This window comes from Argopecten irradians, chromosome 11 (genome assembly GCF_041381155.1).
Source record: "Argopecten irradians isolate NY chromosome 11, Ai_NY, whole genome shotgun sequence".
Classification (NCBI taxonomy): domain Eukaryota; kingdom Metazoa; phylum Mollusca; class Bivalvia; order Pectinida; family Pectinidae; genus Argopecten; species Argopecten irradians.
In genome coordinates, this window is record NC_091144.1 from 2,313,375 (window position 1) to 2,337,834 (window position 24,460).

Sequence of the window (24,460 nt, forward strand, 5' to 3'; positions counted from 1 at the left end):
AGGACTGGTATTTTTTCTGAACATTAAATTGGATACTCCTTCATGACAGATCTAACAGCTCTTGATTCTTTCTGTTTGAAGTAAAATTTCCTATTTCATGTTTGAGGGAGCATGTGTTTAGTTTTCTCTTTATTACAACCTAATGGACAAATCACCATTTTACTCCCCTAACAGACACTTCCTATCAGTTTTTTATGTGCTCATTTGAAATGATCAATGATGTTAGCAGATGAAACAGCCTCATCAATAGACTTGCCAACACACAGCGACAACTCATCATTCCAAATGGGACCACAAAAAAAGAACAGTAAATGGTAATAGTCCTGTTGTACAAGAGTACCTAGGACTACCTCAGATGGATGATTTCAACATATGCTTTCATTTTTTTAAAAATCAAATTCAAAACAAAGAAACCTGAAAACAAGTTTGTCCTGGAGATTTATCATCTTCGCTAACCAAGAATTATGGTCCAGTACCTTCATGTTTAAACCTTTGAAGATGGAAGAACACGATGTATGGAAATTTGTTCAAATTTCCCAAACTATCTCTATAGAAGTTAAGGAGTAACAGGAAACTAACATTCTTTATTTCATGTTGAGATGTGTTTAATGGACAAAGGGAGATAACCTTGTAATAACCTTCAATACCAACTTTGTTTTCAAACTTGTAATGTACTAAGGGAGGTAATTCAATTTGTATCAAACCACCATTTTAAATTCCATATTTTCATATCAAATAATACGATTACAATGAAAGATAAATCACAGCATTCAGCTAACAGATATGCAGAGGGATCTTGGTACCCACCAAAACATGATCTTTGTATGAAAATTGAAAGAGGGATGTTTTCTCTGTTTTTCAAACTTCAACTATCAAAATCCAAGATGGCAGTCTGTTGGCCTTCTTGTTGACCAATTGTTCCAAAAATGTATTATGCAAATCTTGGGCCTATGTGGACCCTATACATAATACAAAATACAAGATGCCTGCCTGGCGGCCCTCTTGTTGACTGCTCAGTCCCAAAATGCAATATGCATAACAAGGCCCCTAGGGTAACCTACATATCAAATTTGAAAAAGGTCCCTTTAGTACTTTCTGAGAAGTAGCGGTAACAAGAATTGTTAATGTACAGACAGAAGGACAGATGGACGATTGAAAGGACAGATGGATAACGGACCACAGACGAAATGCAATTTGAATAGCACACCATCTGATGATGGTGGGCTAAATATTTACAAAAAAAAAATTCCTGAATTAGTCAAAATTGACAAAAACAAGAATTACATGTAATTATAAGTATCGCATATATCACATTGTTGATTAACTATATCATAATGAATCTGAGATCTCAAGATGTAATTAAGAGCCTTTACCCTCTTGTTTAAATGGTAAGTTAAGGAACATTTTTCGTTAGATTGTGTATTTTGTTCTAGATTCTCATTTTTCTATTTTACAGAAGACAGGCACCAGCACAGTTAGCAATGATTTCCTAGAACTGTTGATGTTTGGAACACCAAGGTATTTAGATAACTCAGGGCACACCAAATACATCAGCTGTTCTTCGGTCGGGAACTGGGGGGAAAAGGGGGAGCTAGCGAGGGATTTTTTTTTTCATCTTTAATAAAATATTTTTTTCAGATTTTCAGAGGCAAAGGGATCCAATTGCCATGCGAGTACTGTTTTTTGGCAATTTTTATTAACATTTCAGAATATTTACATTGAATTAATTATGAATATATTTTTTTGCACCGTCATTTAAAGGACTAGATACGGTAATGGCTCTTTTTGGCCCCTAAATCTACCAAAATTCAAATTAAGTGTTTAGAAATTAAGTTGCTGCGTTTGAAATATTGAATACGCCCCTGATAAAAACTTAATGATATTTTTATTGACAGGGAGTATGTTTTTGCTCTATAAACATGGTAACTTTGCATAAATTATGCAAATTTGAAAATTTGGTCAATTTTGGCATATTTTTTGATAGTTTTTCTTTTAAAAGCAATAGAGCGCAACCTAAAACAAACTTTATATTTTACAGGAATTAGCAGACACGAAGAATACATCATTTTGAGAAATATAAAGTTTGTTCTAGAATGCGCACTATGTTTACTAGATGAAAAACTGCATTAAAAAGGTCAATTTTGATGAAATTTTCACATTTTGCATAATTTATGTGTAATAAAAATGGTTGCCATGGCAACTAGAACTGCTATAATATCTTATAACACTATCAAATATGTCGTGTATGTAGTTAAGATTTGAAATGCAATATTTACATCTTAAAATAACAGACTTTAAAAAATAGCGGATTTGGGGGCCACAAAAGACCCTTACCATACCTAGTCCTTTAACTAAAAATCAAAGTTGTCTAAAACAAGAATTATGCATGATTATATGTATACCGCATTGTTGAATTATTACATAACTATAATGGAATATTTAAAAACATCTGAAAGTAAAACAAAATGAAGGAAAATTAAAATGCAGCACAAATATGTCCTACAGCATCTGAATCGCACATCCTGAAATGAATCCTGCAACAAGTAGGTGTGTTGAGGTGATAATAATGGCCTTTAGCTATATTTAAAGTTTGGTTAGGATCGGATAAATAGTTTTTGAGAAACAGTGCTAAACGCAAAACTTTAAAGTCAAATCTTATAAATAGTTTAGCATCCCTAAGTTTCACAGTCTCTGCATCCCACACCCTGAAATGAATCCTGCAATTATTAGTTGTGTTGAGGTGGAAATGATGTCCTTCCGCTATGTTTAAAGTATGGTTAGGATTGGACTTTTAAATTTTTTAGAAAAAGAGCTAAACGCAAAACTTAAAGTGAAATGTCTACAACAACCTCCCACCGTAAAAGTAACACCATAGTGTCGCGGGCGATACAAAAATTACCACTGAAAATAACTAGATACACTGTGTGTTGGTAGAAATATAGTCAAGAAATAATGAGCAAGATTCTAACGTACAGGCTAACTAGGAATTGAACTAGAGTAGAGTAAAACATGGTTATAACATAAGCAAGTTTCTAACGTACAGGCTAACTAGGAATTTAACAAGAGTAGAGTAAAACATGGTTATAACAGATTTAACTTGAGTACAGTAAAACATGGTTATAACAGATTTAACTAGAGTACAGTAAAACATGGTTATAACAGATTTAACTTGAGTACAGTAAAACATGGTTATAACAGATTTAACTAGAGTACAGTAAAACATGGTTATAACAGATTTAACTAGAGTACAGTAAAACATGGTTATAACAGATTTAACTAGAGTACAGTAAAACATGGTTATAACAGATTTAACTAGAGTACAGTAAAACATGGTTATAATTGACCTCTGGGAACCAACAAAATTACTTTTTGTAACAGTTTACAGACATATTACGAGAAACTTGATGAGGAATGAAATCATTATAACCACTTGTTCATTGGGTGTTCATTATAACCACTTGTTCATTGTGTGTTCATTGTAACCATTTGTTCATTGGGTGTTCATTATAACCACTTGATCATTGGGTGTTCATTATAACCACTTGTTCATTGGGTGTTCATTATAACCACTTGTTCATTGGGTGTTCATTATAACCACTTGTTCATTGGGTGTTCATTATAACCACTTGTTCATTGGGTGTTCATTATAACCACTTGTTCATTGGGTGTTCATTATAACCACTTGTTCATTGGGTGTTCATTATAACCACTTGTTCATTGGGTGTTCATTATAACCACTTGTTCATTGGGTGTTCATTATAACCACTTGTTCATTGGGTATTCATTATAACCACTTGTTCATTGGGTGTTCATTATAACCACTTGTTCATTGGGTGTTCATTATAACCACTTGTTCATTGGGTGTTCATCATAACCACTTGTTCATTGGGTGTTAATTATAACCACTTGTTCATTGGGTGTTAATTATAACCACTTGTTCAATGTGTGTTCATTATAACCACTTGTTCATTGGGTGTTCATTATAACCACTTGTTCATTGTGTGTTCATTATAACCACTTGTTCATTGGGTGTTCATCATAACCACTTGTTCATTGGGTGTTAATTATAACCACTTGTTCATTGGGTGTTAATTATAACCACTTGTTCATTGTGTGTTCATTGTAACCACTTGTTCATTGGGTGTTCATTATAACCACTTGTTCATTGGGTGTTCATTATAACCACTTGTTCATTGGGTGTTCATTATAACCACTTGTTCATTGGGTGTTCATTATAACCACTTGTTCATTGGGTGTTCATTATAACCACTTGTTCATTGGGTGTTCATTATAACCATTTGTTCATTGGGTGTTAATTATAACCACTTGTTCATTATGTGTTCATCATAACCACTTGTTCATTGGGTGTTAATTATAACCACTTGTTCATTGGGTGTTCATTATAACCACTTGTTCATTGTGTGTTCATTATAACCATTTGTTCATTGGGTGTTCATTATAACCACTAGTTCATTGGGTGTTCAATAAAACCATTTGTTCATTGTGTGTTCATTGTAACCACTTGTTCATTGGGTGTTCATTATAACCACTTGTTCATTGGGTGTTCATTATAACCATTTGTTCATTGTGTGTTCATTATAACCATTTGTATGTTGTGTGTTCAATATAACCATTTGTTCATGGGGTGTTCATTGTAACTATTTGTTCATTGGGTGTTCATTATAAGCATGTTTTACTGTAGATGGTGCTGTCCTACCTTTCCTGGTCATCTTGTCCACTTGTGTCCGCTGACCGGTATGGTATCTCTCCAAACTTGACTGCTACAGCTTCACAATGTACACTAAAATAAAACATGTAGAAGACTTTATATTAATGCCACCTCTGAAGCCTCAGTTTTGACAGTTACCTTAGATAAATAGAGAGGTAAGGGGAAACAGAATGATATAATTCCAACAAAATAAATCACAAAGAAAGACCACAAAACAGTTCATCTTATACAACAATATATACTGGGAGTTGATGGTGATGTAGTTAGACGTACCTGCCCCCTTTGGTTGACTGACGTAGGATGATGAGAGATTCTGAAGGCAATCGCTCCATACAGTAAGCTGTGTATAAAAATTGGCCCTCATTGCCGGTGAATCTGGAACAAAAATTGATAACAAAAATAAATCAAGTGAAAAATTCCAAAATGTCAGTTTTAAATTGACTCCATTTGTTTTTGTTTTGTTTTTATGAATTAATTAATTATTTCACAATAATTTCGGGAATCATGACAAACTAAATCATGGCTAAAATAAATAGCTATTATTTTACCCTAACTTCAAAATGTATACATTCCAACAAACTAAATAACTTCTTCACCAGGGTACACCTATATTCTCATTCACCAATATTCTCAGAAAATGACTCTTTCAAGTGAAGTATTGTTACATTGACTAATTACAGAATACTGTAAAAATCGAACAAAAAATTGTAAGCCTTCTTACTGGCAAACTTTTGGCTTCAAATTACTGTCTCCTTCCCTAAAAAGAAAATAAAAAACATTAACCATACATGTATTTTAATGACAGTAAATAAATATTCTGTTCAATACAATTTGAAATGATAATGTATATTGCCATCCAGGGGCAGACAAATTATACAATCGTGACCAAAATGTGTTATTTGTATTTTTGTCCATTGCACAATCTTATGTTTACACCGTATTTGGTTTTTATTTTGTGTCATATCCAGGACATTTAGGATTAGTCATAATCCTCTAGAACTGTAATATTTTGATTAAAGGACATAAGATCACTTACTTTTTAGGCAGAGTGAAGAGATGACGGGACGACAGACACTCAAAAGAACTTCCTATAACCATCTACAACACAAGAACTTCAGAGTTATTCCCCTTGTCCAAGATAAAAAAAAATCAATGTTATTTCAGGGTTATTTAAGGATTAACTTGAATAGTTTTTTTATGTTATGGAGATATAACACAAAAATCTGAGTGTACTCTAAATAAACCACGAAGCGGTTTATGATGAGAGTACACTCAGATTTTTGTGTTATATCTCCATAACATAAAAAATCTATTCAAATTAATCATTATAATTCAATTTACTAAAGATAATCTCTTCAATATTCAAAATTCATTATGGGACTCTTTTGTCCATGAAATCATTACGCCGTCATCTCAGCCAATCAGAAGCAACATTATAAACGGCGACGCCATTTTTTCTTTTATGGGCTGATAAAATAAATTTTTAAGCCAATGAAAATGCTCGTAACAAGCAAAATTGAATTATTTCCCCTCAAACATAAAGAACCTAACAGACAGTGTTGTAATAAGATAAACATGAAAATTCAAGCAATAAATTTTGTTTAAGTATTGAACTGCATTGGCATTCAGTTGGCAGTTATGGGAGTATGAAGTCCAACTTGACAGTGGCAAATTTAATGAAGTTATAGCGCTTCATGAATTTGCCACTGTTTGGCATTCATAATCCCATAATTGCCAACTAAATGCATTTCAGTGCTTATATTTACATTTGATAACACATTAATGATGAAATCTCCAGAGGTTTTGCATCTACAATGAATAAAAATTATGTATCATCTAAGATGGAACAGTAATTTGAACATCCATCTTCTGTAATTGCTCGCACGACAATTGTGACGTTACAATGATAATGACTTCATAATAAGCGGATGACAGTTCATGGAATCCATCGATTCATCATGTGTCATGTCTTGAGTCAAATTGACATTGAAATTCCAAATGGAAAGTAAAACGGGCTACATAATTTTTTTTATGAATGAATAAAGAGGAAAGTTTCATTCCTATAACAGTAATGGGAGGATAATGAGGTGCTGTGACCAGGAACACACCTGGTTGTCACGATTATACTTACAGATGGTCGAGACAAGGCAGAATGAATGGCCTCCAGTAGTATGTCCAGCAACTGTACTAGGGACTTGGTATTCTCTACTGGGTACAAGATATCTGTATCTGTTATCAAAAAGAGAATTAGTAGCTCATCTACAATGTTTGAAAATTGCATGTTTAAAAGGAAAATCATCAGATCCACAGCTTATATAAGAGTTTGTGTGCTGCATTATTGATATGATACATCAGACACCAGACATCTAATGATTGATAAGTTGTTAACAAAAACTGATATTTGAATTGTCATTAATCCAGTATCTGACAAAAGTGTTAGTTTTTTCACAGTTGACTTGTGACAATCTGGGTGCCTACAGTCCGTAAAACTCACAATCCAGACAAGAATTATCAGGAAAAAGATTTGATTGACTATGGAGACGGAATCCGGCAGTCCAGACAATTTGCAATCCAAAAGGTTGGGCAGAAGACAAGTGTTCAGAATATTGAGGATTCACTGTAAATAACTAGAACGGTTGCCAAAAGACTAATGTACACCTCCCATAATAAGGCAGATAGATTTCATTGAAGGTACCATATAATCAAAATAAAATAGCAGTATCAGAAAAATATTTATTACCTTTGAGATGAAAACATCCCTTCTGGAACTGTACCCAGGGGTTAGAGGACACAGTGGGTGGGTAATGTAGGTCTTCTCGCTTCAAATACTGAAACATCAAAGGAAAATTTATTGATACTTCTCGCTTCAAATACGGAAACATCAGAGAAAATTTCATTAATACTTCTCGCTTCAAATACTAAAACATTAAAGTTAACATGATAATAAGTTTTGCTTCAAATTCTGCTTAAAATACTGAAATGTTATAAAGAACTTTAATTATTAATCTAGTGAACTTTTGAAGGGATTCTGATCAGACATTAGTTTGAGAAGTGTTTATTTACCTGTCCAACTTTCTCCAGTTTAAATCCTGATTTACTGTTGTTGTCCTCCATTAGATCTGCTATAGATATATCTTCCTCATCGTGATTGTCCTACACAACATACAAATGTCAAGGTGGTCATCCATTAAAATATTACAAAATTACACATATTTGTCGTACAAAAAACAAAGACTTACTGGGACTTAATAATAAACAAATGTTGATTCATGGTTATTGTCAATAAATGTGTGAAGAAATATTTTCGCAGTTGTTTAACAAAAACACAAAAAAAAAATTAAAAAACATTGGTTACTCAAAAAAAGAAAGATGTACATTAATGTTGGTTATCCTACAAAATTGCAATATAATTCCTGTATACCAGAAACATGAACATCTCATTACAAACAATAAATTTTCATAAAAGGTAAGATAACATGATATTCATGTTTGCTTTCCAGGTTTGGGATTTTTCCCATATCTGTCTAATATCATGGTAACATTTATAAATCTATCGTCTATGGCAAATCAATAGAAAGAGATACATGTACCCCAATGCTCTACTAAATCACTAGAAAGAGATACATGTACCCCAATGCTCTACTAAATCACTAGAAAGAGATACATGTACTCCAATGCTCTACTAAATCACTAGAAAGAGATACATGTACCCCAATGCTCTACTAAATCACTAGAAAGAGATACATGTACCCCAATGCTCTACTAAATCACTAGAAAGAGATACATGTACCCCAATGCTCTACTAAATCACTAGAAAGAGATACATGTACCCCAATCTCTACTCTATTGTACTTACTAGGGTAAAATGGGCAAAGTTGTCTCTGAGGAATTCAGCTACAAAGTTGATGTCATGTTGTGTCATCTGTAAAATCATAGCAGGTTACTCATGTCAGATCATCTATCACCATCAACGTCTTTAGTCAGAAGCTCAAAATTTAATTTGACAAAATAGTTAAACTCTAAATGGGCAAAATTACACTAACATGTTACTCTCTTTTTGTCTACATCTAAATCAAGAGTTATATGGAAATTAAAGCTTTCACTACTGATCAAGTGTTTAGGTGATTATAGATATCACTTTTGAATAATTCAGCACTGATCATAGTAAGGACATTCAGATCCCCCGTCAATGGAGAGGAATCAATTAATGCATTAATTTTATATGCTAGTAAGAGTATAGGGAAAGTATTTTAAAACCCAACTGCAATTGAAGAATATATACAAAACATATTTATGTTTTTTTTTGACAAAGTGAAACCAACTTTGAAAACATTTGCTTCTTTGAAAAATACCAGAATTGATCTTAGCTTTAACAAAGTTCAGCAGTTAACAGTGCGATTTTTGATTAGTTTTAAACAGCGACGAGTTACATAGGAATTAAGTGAATGTTCATAGTAATTGAGTTTAATATATCTGAGTTTTACTGCATGCATATCAAACAAGAGGCCCATGGGCCTTAACAGTCACCTGAGTTAGAATATATAATGAAACAAATTAAAGATATATAAACACTATATGCTGGGCCTTGAAGTTGGTCAGTGATTTATAAATTTGACTTTTTAGACTATAAAGAGTATTTGCTTCCATCAAACCTGTGAACTTAGAGGTATTTTTTGAAATTTTAATCATTTTGTCCTTGTTTGGTCCTGCCCCTCTGGTCCCCCAGGGGGTCATCGAGGACGGATATGGATGTTAAAATGCTATATCTTAGGTTAATAATTCTAATCAAGTTTGACTAATTTCCTACGAAAATTAGGCAAATAATGTTCACAAATATGTTTTTCCTATATAATCTAAAGTAAACTTGACCCCTCCCCAGGGGGTAACGTGAGACCCCAAGGTCATATAATTCGCAATTTTATAAAACACCTTAAGACCTTTCCATCTATAATTATTTGATTCTACTATATCCAGAATTTTAGAAGATTTTTGAAGTTTCAGCCTATTTGACCCTTTTTTAGCCCCGCCCCTCTGCCCCCAGGGGGTCGACCAGGACCAATGTGGATATGATATTAAATGCTATCTCAGGCTAATAATTCTAACCAAGTTTGACTCATTTCCTATGAAAATTGAGCAAAAAATGCTCATTAATGTGTTTTCCCTATATAAACTATAGTAAACTTGACCCCTCCCCAAGGGGAAACAGGAGACCCCAGGGTCATATAATTTACAATTTTTATAAACAAACTTTAAGACCTTTTCATCTATAAAGTGTATTTGATTATACCATTTCCAGAATTTTAAAAGAATATTTTTGAAGTTTTAGCCTATTTGACCTTTTTTTCGCCCCGCCCCTCTGCCCCCAGGGGGTTGGCCTGGACCAATATGGATATGATATTAAAATGCTATCTCAGGCTAATAATTCTAACCAAGTTTGACTCATTTCCTATGAAAATTGAGCAAAAAATGCTCATTAATGTGTTTTCCCTATATAAACTATAGTAAACTTGACCCCCTCCCCAAGGAGAAAACAGGAGACCCCAGGGTCATATAATTTACAATTTTTATAAACAAACTTTAAGACCTTTTCATCTATAAAGTGTATTTGATTATACCATTTCCAGAATTTTAAAAGAATATTTTTGAAGTTTTAGCCTATTTGACCTTTTTTGGCCCCGCCCCTCTGCCCCCAGGGGGTCGGACTCGACCAATATGGATATGATATTAAAATGCTATCTCAGGCTAATAATTCTAAACAAGTTTGACTCGTTTCCAATGAAAATTGAACAAAACATGCTCATAAATGTGTTTTCCCTATATAAACTTTAGTGAACTTGACCCCCTCCCCGAGGGGAAACATGAGACCCCAGGGTCATATAATTCACAATTTTTGTAAAGGACCTTAAGACCTTTCTATTTATGAAAAGTATTTTATTCTATCATTTTCAGAATTTCAGAAGAAGATTTTTGAAGTTTTAGCCTATTTGACTCCTTTTGACCCCGCCCCTAAGGCCCCTGGGGGTCAGTCATAGAAAATTTGTTAATAGCATTAAATGACCATCTCATACTGATAATTCTGACAACATTTGACTCATTTCCTATTACAAATGACCAAATAATGCGCAAAAATGTGTTTTCTCAATATAAACTATAGTAAACTTAACCCCCTCCCCAGGGGGAAACTAGAGACCCCAGGGTCATATAATTCACAATTTTTGTAAAGGACCTTAAGACCTTTCTATCTATGAAGAGTATTTAATTCTACCACATCTGTGAGTAAAGAAGAAGGTTTTTGAAATTTTAGTCAATTTTACCCCTTTTGGCCCCTCCCACAGCCCCCTGGGGGGTGGGGACCATATTATTCACAATTTTGATTGGCCTTATGCCTTAGAAGGTTTGTACAAAATTTCATTGAAATTGCTTCAGCAGTTTTGGAGAAGAAGTCGAAAAATGTAAATTGTTTACGGACATACGACGGACGACGGACCATGCACGACGCACGACGACGGACAAAAGGCAATTTGAATAGGTCACTTGAGACTTCATCTCAGGTGACCTTATAAAAAGTAAAGCATTATGCAAAATTAGAAGTCCTACATAAAATGTGTCTATGAAGTTTCATGGAAATATCTCTGCTTGTTTTAGAGTTGTGCTCCGGAAACGATTCTTTCACAAAAATCTGCCATTTTCAGCAATGTTTCCATGTTTACAGAAAAAATGCAAAAAATGAAAACCTAAAAGTAGCAAAAGGCACTACTAGACCATAAGACCAATGTGTGTATGAAGTTTCATGGAAATATCTCTACTGGTTTTAGAGTTATGCTCTGGAAACCATTGGTATGGACGGACAGACGGACGGACGGAACCCATTTGTATATCCCCCGCCAACTTTGTTGGGCGAGGGATAATAAATCAGTGATTATTGGAGATTTCGGAAAAGATGGCGATGACGTCACACAAAGGTATATTCAGGCGCTCAAAGGTACAACTTTGTATATCTGTACACATAAACATGGTGGGAACACAACCGCTTGCGATGTTTGTTTACATTTTACTGTAATAAATACTAAGAACCGCCATATTAATTTGTTCTTCGGAACATTTCTCGATTTTACCGACAAGCGCAACACTTTATGATTTGCATAATGCAGTAACGATATGTAAAATGGAGAAGCATTCCCCAGAAAAAAATGAACATGGCGGTAATGGTCAAAGTAAGTGAGCTACACATGGCGGTGATTGTTAAAGTAAGTGAGCTACACGATGTTTAAATGGAGTTTCTACAAAGTATGGGACATGACATCCCCAAAGGAGATTGTGGATGAACACAGTTATGGGTACTGTTTACCACCACAAGCGTAGATTTTGTAATTTTGGCTTGGTTTTTGAGGTACCCATAAGAGGTGAGACAACATTTCGAGCGGACAGGAAAATGTCTACCTAGCATATTTTTCGTAAATTTCCAGATTCACCAGACCGTAGTTCGTCAATACTTGGCCACTTTTGTTTATCAAGTACTCATTGGAAAGTATATCTCTTTAAGGTAAGATATGCGTCAATGTTATATAGAGCCTGTTTATTTATAGGAGGCCCAAGAGGCTTTGACGGTCACCTGAGTGCTGATACAGAAGGAGCATTGCAAAGTTGGTTCAAATCTGTAAAAAGTATTTACGAATTAGAATAAACTTTAAAGTTCAACCTTCGTATTAGAATTTTATTTTTTGTTTTTTCATTTTGATAGTTAGTGTATTATGTTACCGAACCTTATGCTTAAAGTTCCAATTTGCTTTGCCAACGTTAAGCAACAAAACCAAACTATTAGCCAGTCAGTGTCAGTGATTTTATAAATTTCACTTTTTAATCTATGAAGATTATTTGGTTCCATCAAACCTGTGAATTCAGATGAAGATTTTTGAATTTTCAAAGTTTTTTTTTAAAACTTAGCAAATAATGTTCATTAATGTGTTTTTCCTATATAAACTATAGTAAATTTGACTCCCTCCCCAGCGGAAAATCTGAGATCCCAGGGCCATGAAATGTACACTTATTGAAAAGTGCCTTAAGACCTTCCAATCTATGAAGAGTATCTGGTTCCATCAAATCTGTGAATACAGAAGAAGATTTTTAAAGGTTTAGCCTATTTGACCCCTTTTGGCTCTGCCCCTAAGGCCCTTGGGGGTCGGCCAGGACCAATATGGATATGACGATAAAATGCTATCAAGGCAAATAATTCTAACCCAGTTTGACTAATTTCCAATGAAAAATAAGCAAATAATGGTCATAAATGTGTTTTTACTATATAAACTATAGTAAACTTGACCCCCTACCCAGGGGGAAACATGAGACCCATGGGTCATATCATTCACAATTTTTGCAAAGGACCTTAAGACCTTTCCATCTATCAAAAGTATTTGATTCTACCAGTTCCAGAATTTCAGAAGAAGATTTTTGAAGTTTTAGCCTATTTGACCCTTTTTGACCCTGCCCCTAAGGCTCCTGGGGGTCATTCATGGAAAATTTGTTAATAGAATTCAATGGCCATCTCACACTGATAATTCTGACAATATTTGACTCATTTTCTATTATAAATGAACAAATAAAGCTCCAAAATGTTTTTTCACTATATAAACTATTGTAAACTTAACCCCCTCCCCAAGGAGAAACCTGAGACCCCAGGGTCATATAATTTACAACTTTTGTAGAGGGCCTTGAGACCTTTCTATCTATGAAGAGTATTTGATTCTACCACATCTGTTAGTGGAGAAGAAGATTTTTACAATTTTAGTCAATTTTACCCCTTTTGGCCCCTCCAACAGCCCCCTCGGGGATGGGGGTCATATAATTCACAAATTTGATTGGCCTTATGCCTTAGAAGGTTTGTGCAAAATTTCAATGAAATTGCTCTAGTGGTCTTTGAGAAGAATTCGAAAATGTAAATTGTTTACGAACACACGACGCATAACGGACGATGACGACGACGGACAAAAGACGATTAGAATAGGACAAAGTCTCAGGTGACCTAAAAACATCATGGTTTTAAAAAAATAGATCTGTTTTTCTCGACCGAGTTCATACCCTTGATACTATAATATATATATGTGTATTGTTGGTAAAAAATTTGTCCCAGGTTCCTGTGATTTGTACTATCTGTCCTCTCACACTGGTTTTTTAGTCTTGGCAGTAAAGACTTAGACATAAAACATTCTACACTGTAAACCAGCTAATTTTTATGAGTGATTAAATTTCATCAGCAATAAGAAAATAAATTGCAGAGAACATTGTTTAACTGGAAGACAATTAAAGCATTTTAACTCTACATTACGAAATGAAAGCGCCATTAAAATGAAGTTAGGCATGAAAATGTAAAATAAAGTCACTGTACGTATAACATGATGAATGTTTTGATAGAAAGATTAATCCAGATTCCTGATATTTATGATAAATCAATTACCTTGCTCAGCTCAGCTGGAGGCTTTTCATTGGATAGCCTCAAAATAACTGTAAAGTAGAGCAAAACATATTATCAGATATACAATGGTTAAAGTAGAAACTGGATACATAGGACCGTTCCTTTCTATCCTCCACTGAATTGTATTATACTGCTACTGGAATGACTTTTGTTGGTATATATCAACTTAAATGAACTTATCGGCTCAGCTTCTTTTAATTTTTGCCTCACATTTAGATGACAAAAAAAAGCTGACCAACAAGGCTCTTAAAGGTTTGGTCATCTTTGTCCTTGATAAAATACAGCTTACTGTTTTGAACACTGACCATGTATTCTCAAAATGTTTTCAACTTTTACACATATCATTGTCCAATACCCTGACTAAAATTTAGGTTTTGAATCCCAAGTTGAGTAATATTTCTTTTTATTTCATTACTGAATTACCCTTCCATACATAAAAGTCTTATCCCATATTTACTAGACTTGAACCAACTTACCCACATAAAGCCATCTGAAGAAAGCTTTAAAGTTCTTTATACTGTTATCTATTACTCTGTAAAAAAGAGAGTTCTTACTGAAACTCATCAATATCGCATGTTTTAGTTAAAAACAGTATCAGACTTCATATAACATTAAGGCATTCAGTAAGTAATCGGGGATTTTAATGTTTAACCAGATAAGACATTTGAACCTAGTGAAACTTCTGATAGAAACTTGAACATAACACTGAAAATTACCTTTCTACAGTATGTTACTCTTGTAATTCAAATATTTCAGGATAAATTATCTCACAAAATAAAGATTCATTTACCCATAAGCATACGTAGTATCTAGAAGATAGACTTTACAAACTCACTGCTGTATTTCCGAGGTTTTCAGGACGACGAAGGACCCCACTGCTGTAACAGCCTCCTGTATCTTCTGTGTGTTCATACCCAGGACACCAAACTTCTCATACCAAGTCGACATCCCACGAAGATCACTCAGGTGATATAATATAGCCTGGCTTACTCTGTAAACACACAATTATCTTACCTTTTCTATGTGCTAGTTGTAAATCATTTAAATCTAAATAGGTAAGGAATGCAAGAAGATAGAGTAGCAATGATAGAGAGAACAGCTTGAACGGGCTAAAGAGATATGATAGAAGTGTCTCGACAACGAGATATGATAGAAGTGTCTCGACAACCGAGATATGATAGAGGTGTCTCGACAACGAGATATGATAGAGTGTTTCACATATATGATAGAGGTGTCTCGACAATGGAGATATGATAGAGGTGTCTCCACAACAGAGATATGATAGAGGTGTCTCGACAACGGAGATATGATAGAGGTGTCTCGACAACAGAGATATGATAGAGGTGTCTCGACAACAGAGATATGATAGAGGTGTCTCGACAACAGAGATATGATAGAGGTGTCTCGACAACAGAGATATGATAGAGGTGTCTCGACAACAGAGATATGATAGAGGTGTCTTGACAACAGAGATATGATAGAGGTGTCTTGACAACAGAGATATGATAGAGGAGGATAGAGGTGTCTCGACAACGGAGATATGATAGAGGTGTCTCGACAACAGAGATATGATAGAGGTGTCTTGACAACAGAGATATGATAGAGGTGTCTTGACAACAGAGATATGATAGAGGAGTCTCGACAACAGAGATATGATAGAGGTGTCTTGACAACAGAGATATGATAGAAGTGTCTTGACAACAGAGATATGATTAGAGGAGTCTCGACAACAGAGAGATATGATAGAGGAGTGTCTCGACAACAGAGATATGATAGAGGTGTCTGACAACAGAGATATGATAGAGGTGTCTCGACAACAGAGATATGATGAGAGAGTCTATGAGATAGAGAAGTGTCTTCGACAACGAATGATAGAATTTGACACTGAGATATGATTAGAGGTGTTTCGACAACGGAGATATGATAGAGGAGTCTCACAACAGAGATATGATAGAGTGTGTCGACACGAAGAATGATAGAGTGTCTCGACAACGGAAATATGATAGAGGAGTCTCGACACCGGAGATATGATAGAGATGTCTTGACAATGAAATATGATAGAGGTGTCTTGACAACCGAGATATGATAGAGGTGTCTTGACAACAGAGATATGATAGAGGTGTCTTGACAATGGAAATATGATAGAGGTGTCTTGACAACGGAGATAAGATAGAGGTGTTTCAACAACGTAAATAAGTAAAACATCCATATATGTAGAGCTAAAAAAAGTTTTAGGTATGCCAGAAACAGAAATTACAGCAAGATCCATTGCTGCACAAGACTGTATCCAAAGTCACATTCACAGGAAATTACAAAATACTCACATTTTAAAAATTCATAATGAAATTATTCGTGAAAGATAAACTGTTAACTGAATCTCACATTTACATTTTATGTAACTCTGTCACTTCAGAATTTTCCGCCTGACAATGGAGAATGATTTTGTGATATGTATAGGCGCAGAATTTTTTCTTAAAAGCATGTGAAAGTAGAAATATTCTACACAATAATATCGTTTTTCTGGTTGTTTATTCAATGTGATAACTGTTAAACAAACCGTTGAAATCGGCAAGCCCTTGAAAACATATTTATAAATATACTATACTTACACTTGTAAGTGTTGCACCACCAGTTTCTGTATGTTAGAATAGGATGTCTCAATGGAGTGGCCGAGGTTCTTTAGACCCTATAAATATCCAAAATGGACCAAAATTACATCACAAGTGACTGAATTTACCCTACAAACTAACTTGAGATCAAATTTTAAAGATAACCATGATAATCAATTTATGATGGGTCTTTTTTTCATTTGTAGTGCAACAAGAGATCCCAGAGAGATCTTGGCGCCCACCAAAAAATGATCTACGTCTGACAATAGAAAAGGGATCTTTTCTCTGCTTTTCAAACTTTTACTACATATTACTACATATGAAATTTGAGAAAGATCTTTTCAGTACTTTCTGAGATATATAACACTAACAAACTTCAATTATCAAAATTCAATATGGTGGCCTGTCGGCCAGATCTTTTCAGTACTTTCTGAGATATATAACACTAACAAACTTCAATTATCAAAATTCAATATGGTGGCCTGTCGGCCATCTTGTTGACCGATCGGTCCCAAAATGTAATATGCATAACTACGGACCAAAGGGAACCTGCACATAAAATTTGAGACATATCCCTTCAGTACTCTGAGAAATAGCGGTAAAAACCTTCAAACTATCAAAATCCAAGATGGCGGCCTGGCAATATGCACAACAAGGGCCCTAGAGGAACTTACATGTGAAATTTATGAGAGATCCCTTCAGCACTTTCTGAGAAATAGCGGTAACAAACTTTAACTATCAAAAACCAAGATGGCGGCTGGCGGCCATCTTGTTAACCGATCAGTCCTAAAATGCAATATGCACAACTAGCGCCCTAGGTGAACCTACATGTGAAATTTGAGAGAGATGCATTCAGTACTTTCTGAGAAAAAGCGGTAACAAACTTTAACTATCAAAATCCAAGATGGCGGCCTGGCAGCCATCTTGTTGGCCACTTGGTTCCAAAATGAAATATGCACAACTAGGGCCCTAGGGAAACTTACATGTGAAATTTGAGAGAGATCCCTTGAGTACTTTCTGATAAATAGCGGTAACAAACTTTAACTATCAAAAACCAGGATGGCGGCCTGGCAGCCATATTGTTAACCGATCGGTCCTAAAATGCAATATGCACAACTAGGGCCCTAGGGGAACCTACATGTGAAATTTGAGAGAGATCCTTTCAGCCCTTTTTGAGAAATAGCGGTAACAAGAAATGTTAACGGACGGAAGGACGGACGGAAGGACGGACTGAAGGATGGACCAAGGACAAAAAGTGATTTGAATAGCCCACCATCTGATGATGGTGGGCTAAAAAGATAATAGATCCACAGTGTTAAAGTGTACCATTTCAGAAAATTTATGATTCCTTTCAAATAACTTGGAATATACACAAGATTGATCATTACTAAGAATGCTACAGTAAAAAAGTAAAAGTATTGTAAGACAGTGGAACACTGTATACTGACCAACAGTGGAACACTGTATTCTGACCAACAGTGGAACACTGTATACTGACCAACAGTGGAACACTGTATACTGACCAACAGTGGAACACTGTATACTGACCAACAGTGGAACAATGTATATGACCAACTGACTGTAACTGACCAACAGTGGAACACTGTATACTGACCAACAGTGGAACACTGTATACTGACCAACAGTGGAACACTGTATACTGACCAACAGTGGAACACTGTATACTGACCAACAGTGGAACACTGTATACTGACCAACAGTGGAACACTGTATACTGACCAACAGTGGAACACTGTATACTGACCAACAGTGGAACACTGTATACTGACCAACAGTGACCGCTACATACTGGCCAACAGTGGAACACTGTATACTGACCAACAGTGACCGCTACATACTGGCCAACAGTGGAACACTGCATACTGACCAACAGTGGAACACTGCAAACTGACCAACAGTGGAACACTGTATACTGAACAACAGTGGAACACTGTATACTGACCAACAGTGACCACTACATACTGGCCAACAGTGGAACACTGTATTCTGACCAACAGTGGAACACTGTATACTGACCAACAGTGGAACACTGTATACTGACCAACAGTGGAACACTGTATACTGGCCAACAGTGGAACATTGTATACTGACCAACAGTGGAACACTATATACTGACCAACAGTGAAACACTGTATACTGGCCAACAGTGGAACACTGTATACTGACCAACAGTGGAACACTGTATACTGACCAACAGTGGAACACTGTATACTGACCAACAGTGGAACACTGTATACTGACCAACAGTGGAACACTGTATACTGACCAACAGTGGAACGCTACATACTGGCCAACAGTGGATCACTGTATACTGACCAACAGTGGAACACTGTATAATGACCAACAGTGGAACACTGTATACTGACTAACAGTGGAACAATGTATACTGACCAACAGTGGAACACTGTATACTGACTAACAGTGGAACACTGTATAATGACCAACAGTGGAACGCTACATACTGCCAACAGTGGAACACTGTATAATGACCAACAGTGGAGCACTGTATACTGACCAACAGTGGAACACTGTATACTGACCAACAGTGGAACACTGTATACTGACCAACAGTGGAACACTGTATACTGACCAACAGTGGAACACTGTATACTGACCAACAGTGGAACACTGTATACTGACCAACAGTGGAACACTGTATACTGACCAACAGTGGAACACTGTATACTGACCAACAGTGGAACACTGTATACTGACCAACAGTGGAACACTGTATACTGACCAACAGTGGAACACTGTATACTGACCAACAGTGGAACACTGTATACTGACCAACAGTGGAACACTGTATACTGACCAACAGTGGAACACTGTATACTGACCAACAGTGACCGCTACATACTGGCCAACAGTGGAACACTGTATACTGACCAACAGTGACCGCTACATACTGGCCAACAGTGGAACACTGTATACTGACCAACAGTGGAACACTGCAAACTGACCAACAGTGGAACACTGTATACTGACCAACAGTGGAACACTGTATACTGACCAACAGTGACCGCTACATATTGGCCAACAGTGGAACACTGTATACTGACCAACAGTGGAACACTGTATACTGACCAACCGAGGAACACTGTATACTGACCAACAGTGGAACACTGTATACTGGCCAACAGTGGAACACTGTATACTGGCCAACAGTGGAACACTGTATACTGGCCAACAGTGGAACACTGTATACTGGCCATCAGTGGAACACTGTATACTGACCAACAGTGGAACACTGTATACTGACCAACAGTGGAACGCTGCATACTGACCAACAGTGGAACACTGTATACTGACCAACAGTGGAACACTGTATACTGACCAACAGTGGAACGCTACATACTGGCCAACAGTGGATCACTGTATACTGACCAACAGTGGAACACTGTATAATGACCAACAGTGAACACTGTATACTGACCAACAGTGGAACAACTGTATACTGACCAACAGTGGAACGCTACATACAACAGTGGAACACTGTATAATGACCAACAGTGGAACACTGTATACTGACCAACCGTGGAACACTGTATACTGACCAACAGTGGAACACTGTATAATGACCAACAGTGGAACACTGTATACTGACCAACAGTGGAACAATGTATACTGACCAACAGTGGAACGCTACATACTGACCAACCGTGGAACACTGTATACTGACCAACAGTGGAATGCTACATACTGGCCAACAGTGGAACACTGTATACTGACCAACATTGGAACACTGTATAATGACCAACAGTGGAACACTGTATACTGACCAACAGTGGAACAATATATACTGGTCAACCGTGGAACACTGTATACTGGCCATCAGTAGAACACTGTATACTGACCAACCGTGGAACACTGTATACTGGCCATCAGTGGAATACTGTATACTGACCAACAGTGGAATACTGTATACTGGCCAACAGTGGAACACTGTATACTGACCAACAGTGGAACACTGTATACTGACCAACCGTGGAACACTGTATACTGACCAACAGTGGAACGCTACATACTGACCAACAGTGGAACACTGTATACTGACCAACAGTGGAACACTGTATACTGGCCAACAGTGGAACACTGTATACTGACCAACAGTGGAACACTATATACTGACCAACAGTGAAACACTGTATACTGGCCAACAGTGGAACACTGTATACTGACCAACAGTGGAACACTGTATACTGACCAACAGTGGAACACTGTATACTGACCAACAGTGGAACACTGTATACTGACCAACAGTGGAACACTATATACTTGTAACAGTGTCAATTATTTGACATTTGCATTTGTATAAATTAGCATTAATTTATTTGGTATTTGTATTAACATTTGTATTAACAAATATGTACATCAGGTTACCGTATATGTTTGCCTGTGTGTAGTACGTGAGTGTATATACTACACTGTTATGTAACACCTGTGCAAACCTGTCTGCCAGGGTTCAGAGGTTATATTGAGAGTGACCATGGGTCATTGCGCACCCGCGTTTTTTAGGGTAGCGTCACTCCCGTACTGGCCGTTGTAGAGGAAGGACGTACATGTATATATGACTATATTGATCTAGAGCGTGCTTTAGATAGATCAGCTCCATTACTATCGTTTTGTGCGCACGTTCCATTCGACGTACGGGTGTTCCCGGGAGTCGGGCCCTCTTCATTCATGAAGAGGGTGTTTTTATGGAGTAATAAACTTCATCATTGGATTACTTTCTGCGTGGAGTGCTTCATTTCTTTAAAACCACCAAGTAGACCCTGTTACATACTGACCAACAGTGGAACAATGTATACTGACCAACAGTGGAACACTGTATACTGACCAACAGTGGAACACTGTATACTGACCAACAGTGGAACACTGTATACTGACCAACAGTGGAACACTGTATACTGACCAACAGTGGAACACTGTATACTGACCAACAGTGGAACACTGTATACTGACCAACAGTGGAACACTGTATACTGACCAACAATGGAACACTGTATACTGACCTTCTCTGTTAACTCATGAAGTAGGAAGGCTTGGAGCTCTGGACTGAAAAGATAAGTCAGACAGTGGTGTGTTTTTCAAATGATTTAGAATTTTTCAAATGCATTGTTATCAAATCCATACATATCAAACAGAATCACAATACTCAACCTTAGTCTCAAAAATGTATGTGTTTAGGTATACAAAGGCAAAAGTTATCACAAAAGTTATCTAAATACCTTGGTGTTCCAAACATCAACAGCTCTAGGAAATCATTGCTAACTGTGCTGGTGCCTGTCTTCTGTAAAATAGCAAAATGAGAATCCAGTACAAAATACACAATCTAACGAAAAATACTACTTAATCATTTAAATAAGAGGGTAAATTGAGGACAAGATTTAATTAAGATATGCAAGACCTAATGGATGATTTCACCTGATTTGAAAGTTGAGAAGAGACGAAATTTGAACTGAAGATCTGTTATTTCCAAAGTCAATTTTCCAATGTATGACCAGAAACATATATACAACGAGAATGGAAACTTCTTCTTTGTCTTCGCTGGTGACAGAGACCTCTGGTTTATAGGCATTTTCCCTTGGCTAACTACTTATAAATGTATTTGTTTAAAAATTGCAATTACTTATATACCTATTTGTTTAAAGATGATGTTTTTGCATAAATATATACACCAGCAGTTTAAAAATTATATTGATAAGACCATTTTTTCAGAGTTACAAGTTTTAAAATGATTTTTCAAAATCAGGACAATAAGCAATTTTACCTGGTGTTTCGAAAACTAGACATTCTAAATCAGAAGTTCATTTTCTTTTATTGAAAGTATCCATCTCAAAAGTTTATTCATACCATCTAAAAATGATTGCTCTATTATAACATATCACAGTTGACCTCTTGTATTTAACTGTTTAGGTGCACACAGAAAAATCCCTAGGCACATAGAGGATACATCTGGTGGGCTAAAAATAGTGAGGTTGTCAATCTTTCTAATTCATGTTCCTAGTGTCAACTGTGTTTTGTCCTAGATATATTCTAATAGATAGCTATAATGTTATACAATACTTACTCTCTTTTCTCCCGCGAACTTGAGAAGTTTTGAGTCCATTTCCATGAGAATGTCTTCCCAAGCCTCCGACATTTGTTGTATTGTTTGCTGTAGGTACTGAAAAATGATAGAAAAAATAATTTCCTTTGTATTACCCGCACCAGGGTATAGTCCACGAAAAGCAAAATTAGGCAACCCACTGGCAAACTGCCGTGAATATAAACAAGTGTCCTGAGTATTACCCGCACCAGAATATAGTCCGCGAAAAGCAAAATTAGGCAATTCACTGGCAAACTGCCGTGAATATAAACAAGTGTAGTGTGCATTTAAAATGACACAAGACTTCAATATGAAATAACCTACATATTTTTTCAAAATTGATTTTTATATGGTTATAGTTTCTAAAGACAACAAATGGGAAACACAAAGGAAATTACCCCCCGTAGTGTGATCATAAAAAATTACAATATATTCTCAGTACATCCCCCCCCCCCCCAACTTGCAACCCCCCCCCCCCCCCCCCCCCTCGTAGTGTGATCATAAGATATTACAATATATTCTCAGTTACCAAGGTGTAGCATGGTATTTTGAATCATGGTACATTAACCACGGGGTCAATATACCATTATCGTGAAATGACCCCGGGGTCAAAATACCATTATGGTGAAATGACCCCCCCCCCCCTTCTAAAAGTTGCTATAACACTTGAAGACATAATTTTTTCTCCTCATTAATGATAAACTCCAAATTGGGATTAAGTTAGACCTATGGCTAGCAGTAGATTGTTTTGTTTTGTTTTTTTTTTTTTTTTTTTTTTTGGGGGGGGGGGTGGCCGTGGTGAAATGACCCCCCTCCCTTTCCCCATTCAATTAATTATTTTCAACTGATTAATATAACTCCATTAAAATCATTATAGTATGATCATAAGAAATTACAATATTTTCTCATTACCCCCCGTAGTGTGATCATAAGAAATTACAATATATTCTCAGTACCCCCCCGTAGTGTGATCATAAGAAATTACAATATATTCTCAGTACCCCCCCCCCCCCCCCCCGTAGTGTGATCATAAGAAATTACAATATATTCTCAGTACCCCCCCGTAGTGTGATCATAAGAAATTACAATATATTCTCAGTACCCCCCCCTGTAGTGTGATCATAAGAAATTACAATATATTCTCAGTACCCCCCTGTAGTGTGATCATAAGAAATTACAATATATTCTCAGTACCCCCCGTAGTGTGATCATAAGAAATTACAATATATTCTCAGTACCCCCCGTAGTGTGATCATAAGAAATTACAATATATTCTCAGTTACCCCCAGTAGTGTGATCATAAGAAATTACAATATATTCTCAGTACCCCCCGTAGTGTGATCATAAGAAATTACAATATATTCTCAGTACCCCCGGTAGTGTGATCATAAGAAATTACAATATATTCTCAGTACCCCCCGGTAGTGTGATCATAAGAAATTACAATATATTCTCAGTACCCCGGTAGTGTGATCATAAGAAATTACAATATATTCTCAGTACCCCCCGGTAGTGTGATCATAAGAAATTACAATATATTC

General features: G+C 36.2%; 1 protein-coding gene across 1 annotated transcript in view; it reads right to left on the reverse strand.

Annotated features, from left to right (window-relative positions):
• The window catches only part of LOC138334289 (anaphase-promoting complex subunit 4-like), a 106,905-nt gene that overhangs the window by 67,713 nt on the left and 14,732 nt on the right, over nucleotides 1-24,460 (reverse strand). Inside the window, exons 11-25 of the mRNA XM_069282930.1 lie at nucleotides 22,902-22,997; nucleotides 22,060-22,121; nucleotides 21,844-21,886; nucleotides 16,808-16,884; nucleotides 15,034-15,189; nucleotides 14,675-14,730; nucleotides 14,181-14,227; nucleotides 8,586-8,651; nucleotides 7,793-7,882; nucleotides 7,470-7,557; nucleotides 6,861-6,958; nucleotides 5,766-5,827; nucleotides 5,451-5,486; nucleotides 5,003-5,104; nucleotides 4,718-4,801 (exon numbers count right to left, since the gene is read on the reverse strand). Coding sequence (XP_069139031.1) covers nucleotides 4,718-4,801; nucleotides 5,003-5,104; nucleotides 5,451-5,486; nucleotides 5,766-5,827; nucleotides 6,861-6,958; nucleotides 7,470-7,557; nucleotides 7,793-7,882; nucleotides 8,586-8,651; nucleotides 14,181-14,227; nucleotides 14,675-14,730; nucleotides 15,034-15,189; nucleotides 16,808-16,884; nucleotides 21,844-21,886; nucleotides 22,060-22,121; nucleotides 22,902-22,997 — 1,163 coding nt within the window. The remainder of the gene's footprint in view (nucleotides 1-4,717; nucleotides 4,802-5,002; nucleotides 5,105-5,450; nucleotides 5,487-5,765; nucleotides 5,828-6,860; nucleotides 6,959-7,469; nucleotides 7,558-7,792; nucleotides 7,883-8,585; nucleotides 8,652-14,180; nucleotides 14,228-14,674; nucleotides 14,731-15,033; nucleotides 15,190-16,807; nucleotides 16,885-21,843; nucleotides 21,887-22,059; nucleotides 22,122-22,901; nucleotides 22,998-24,460) is intronic.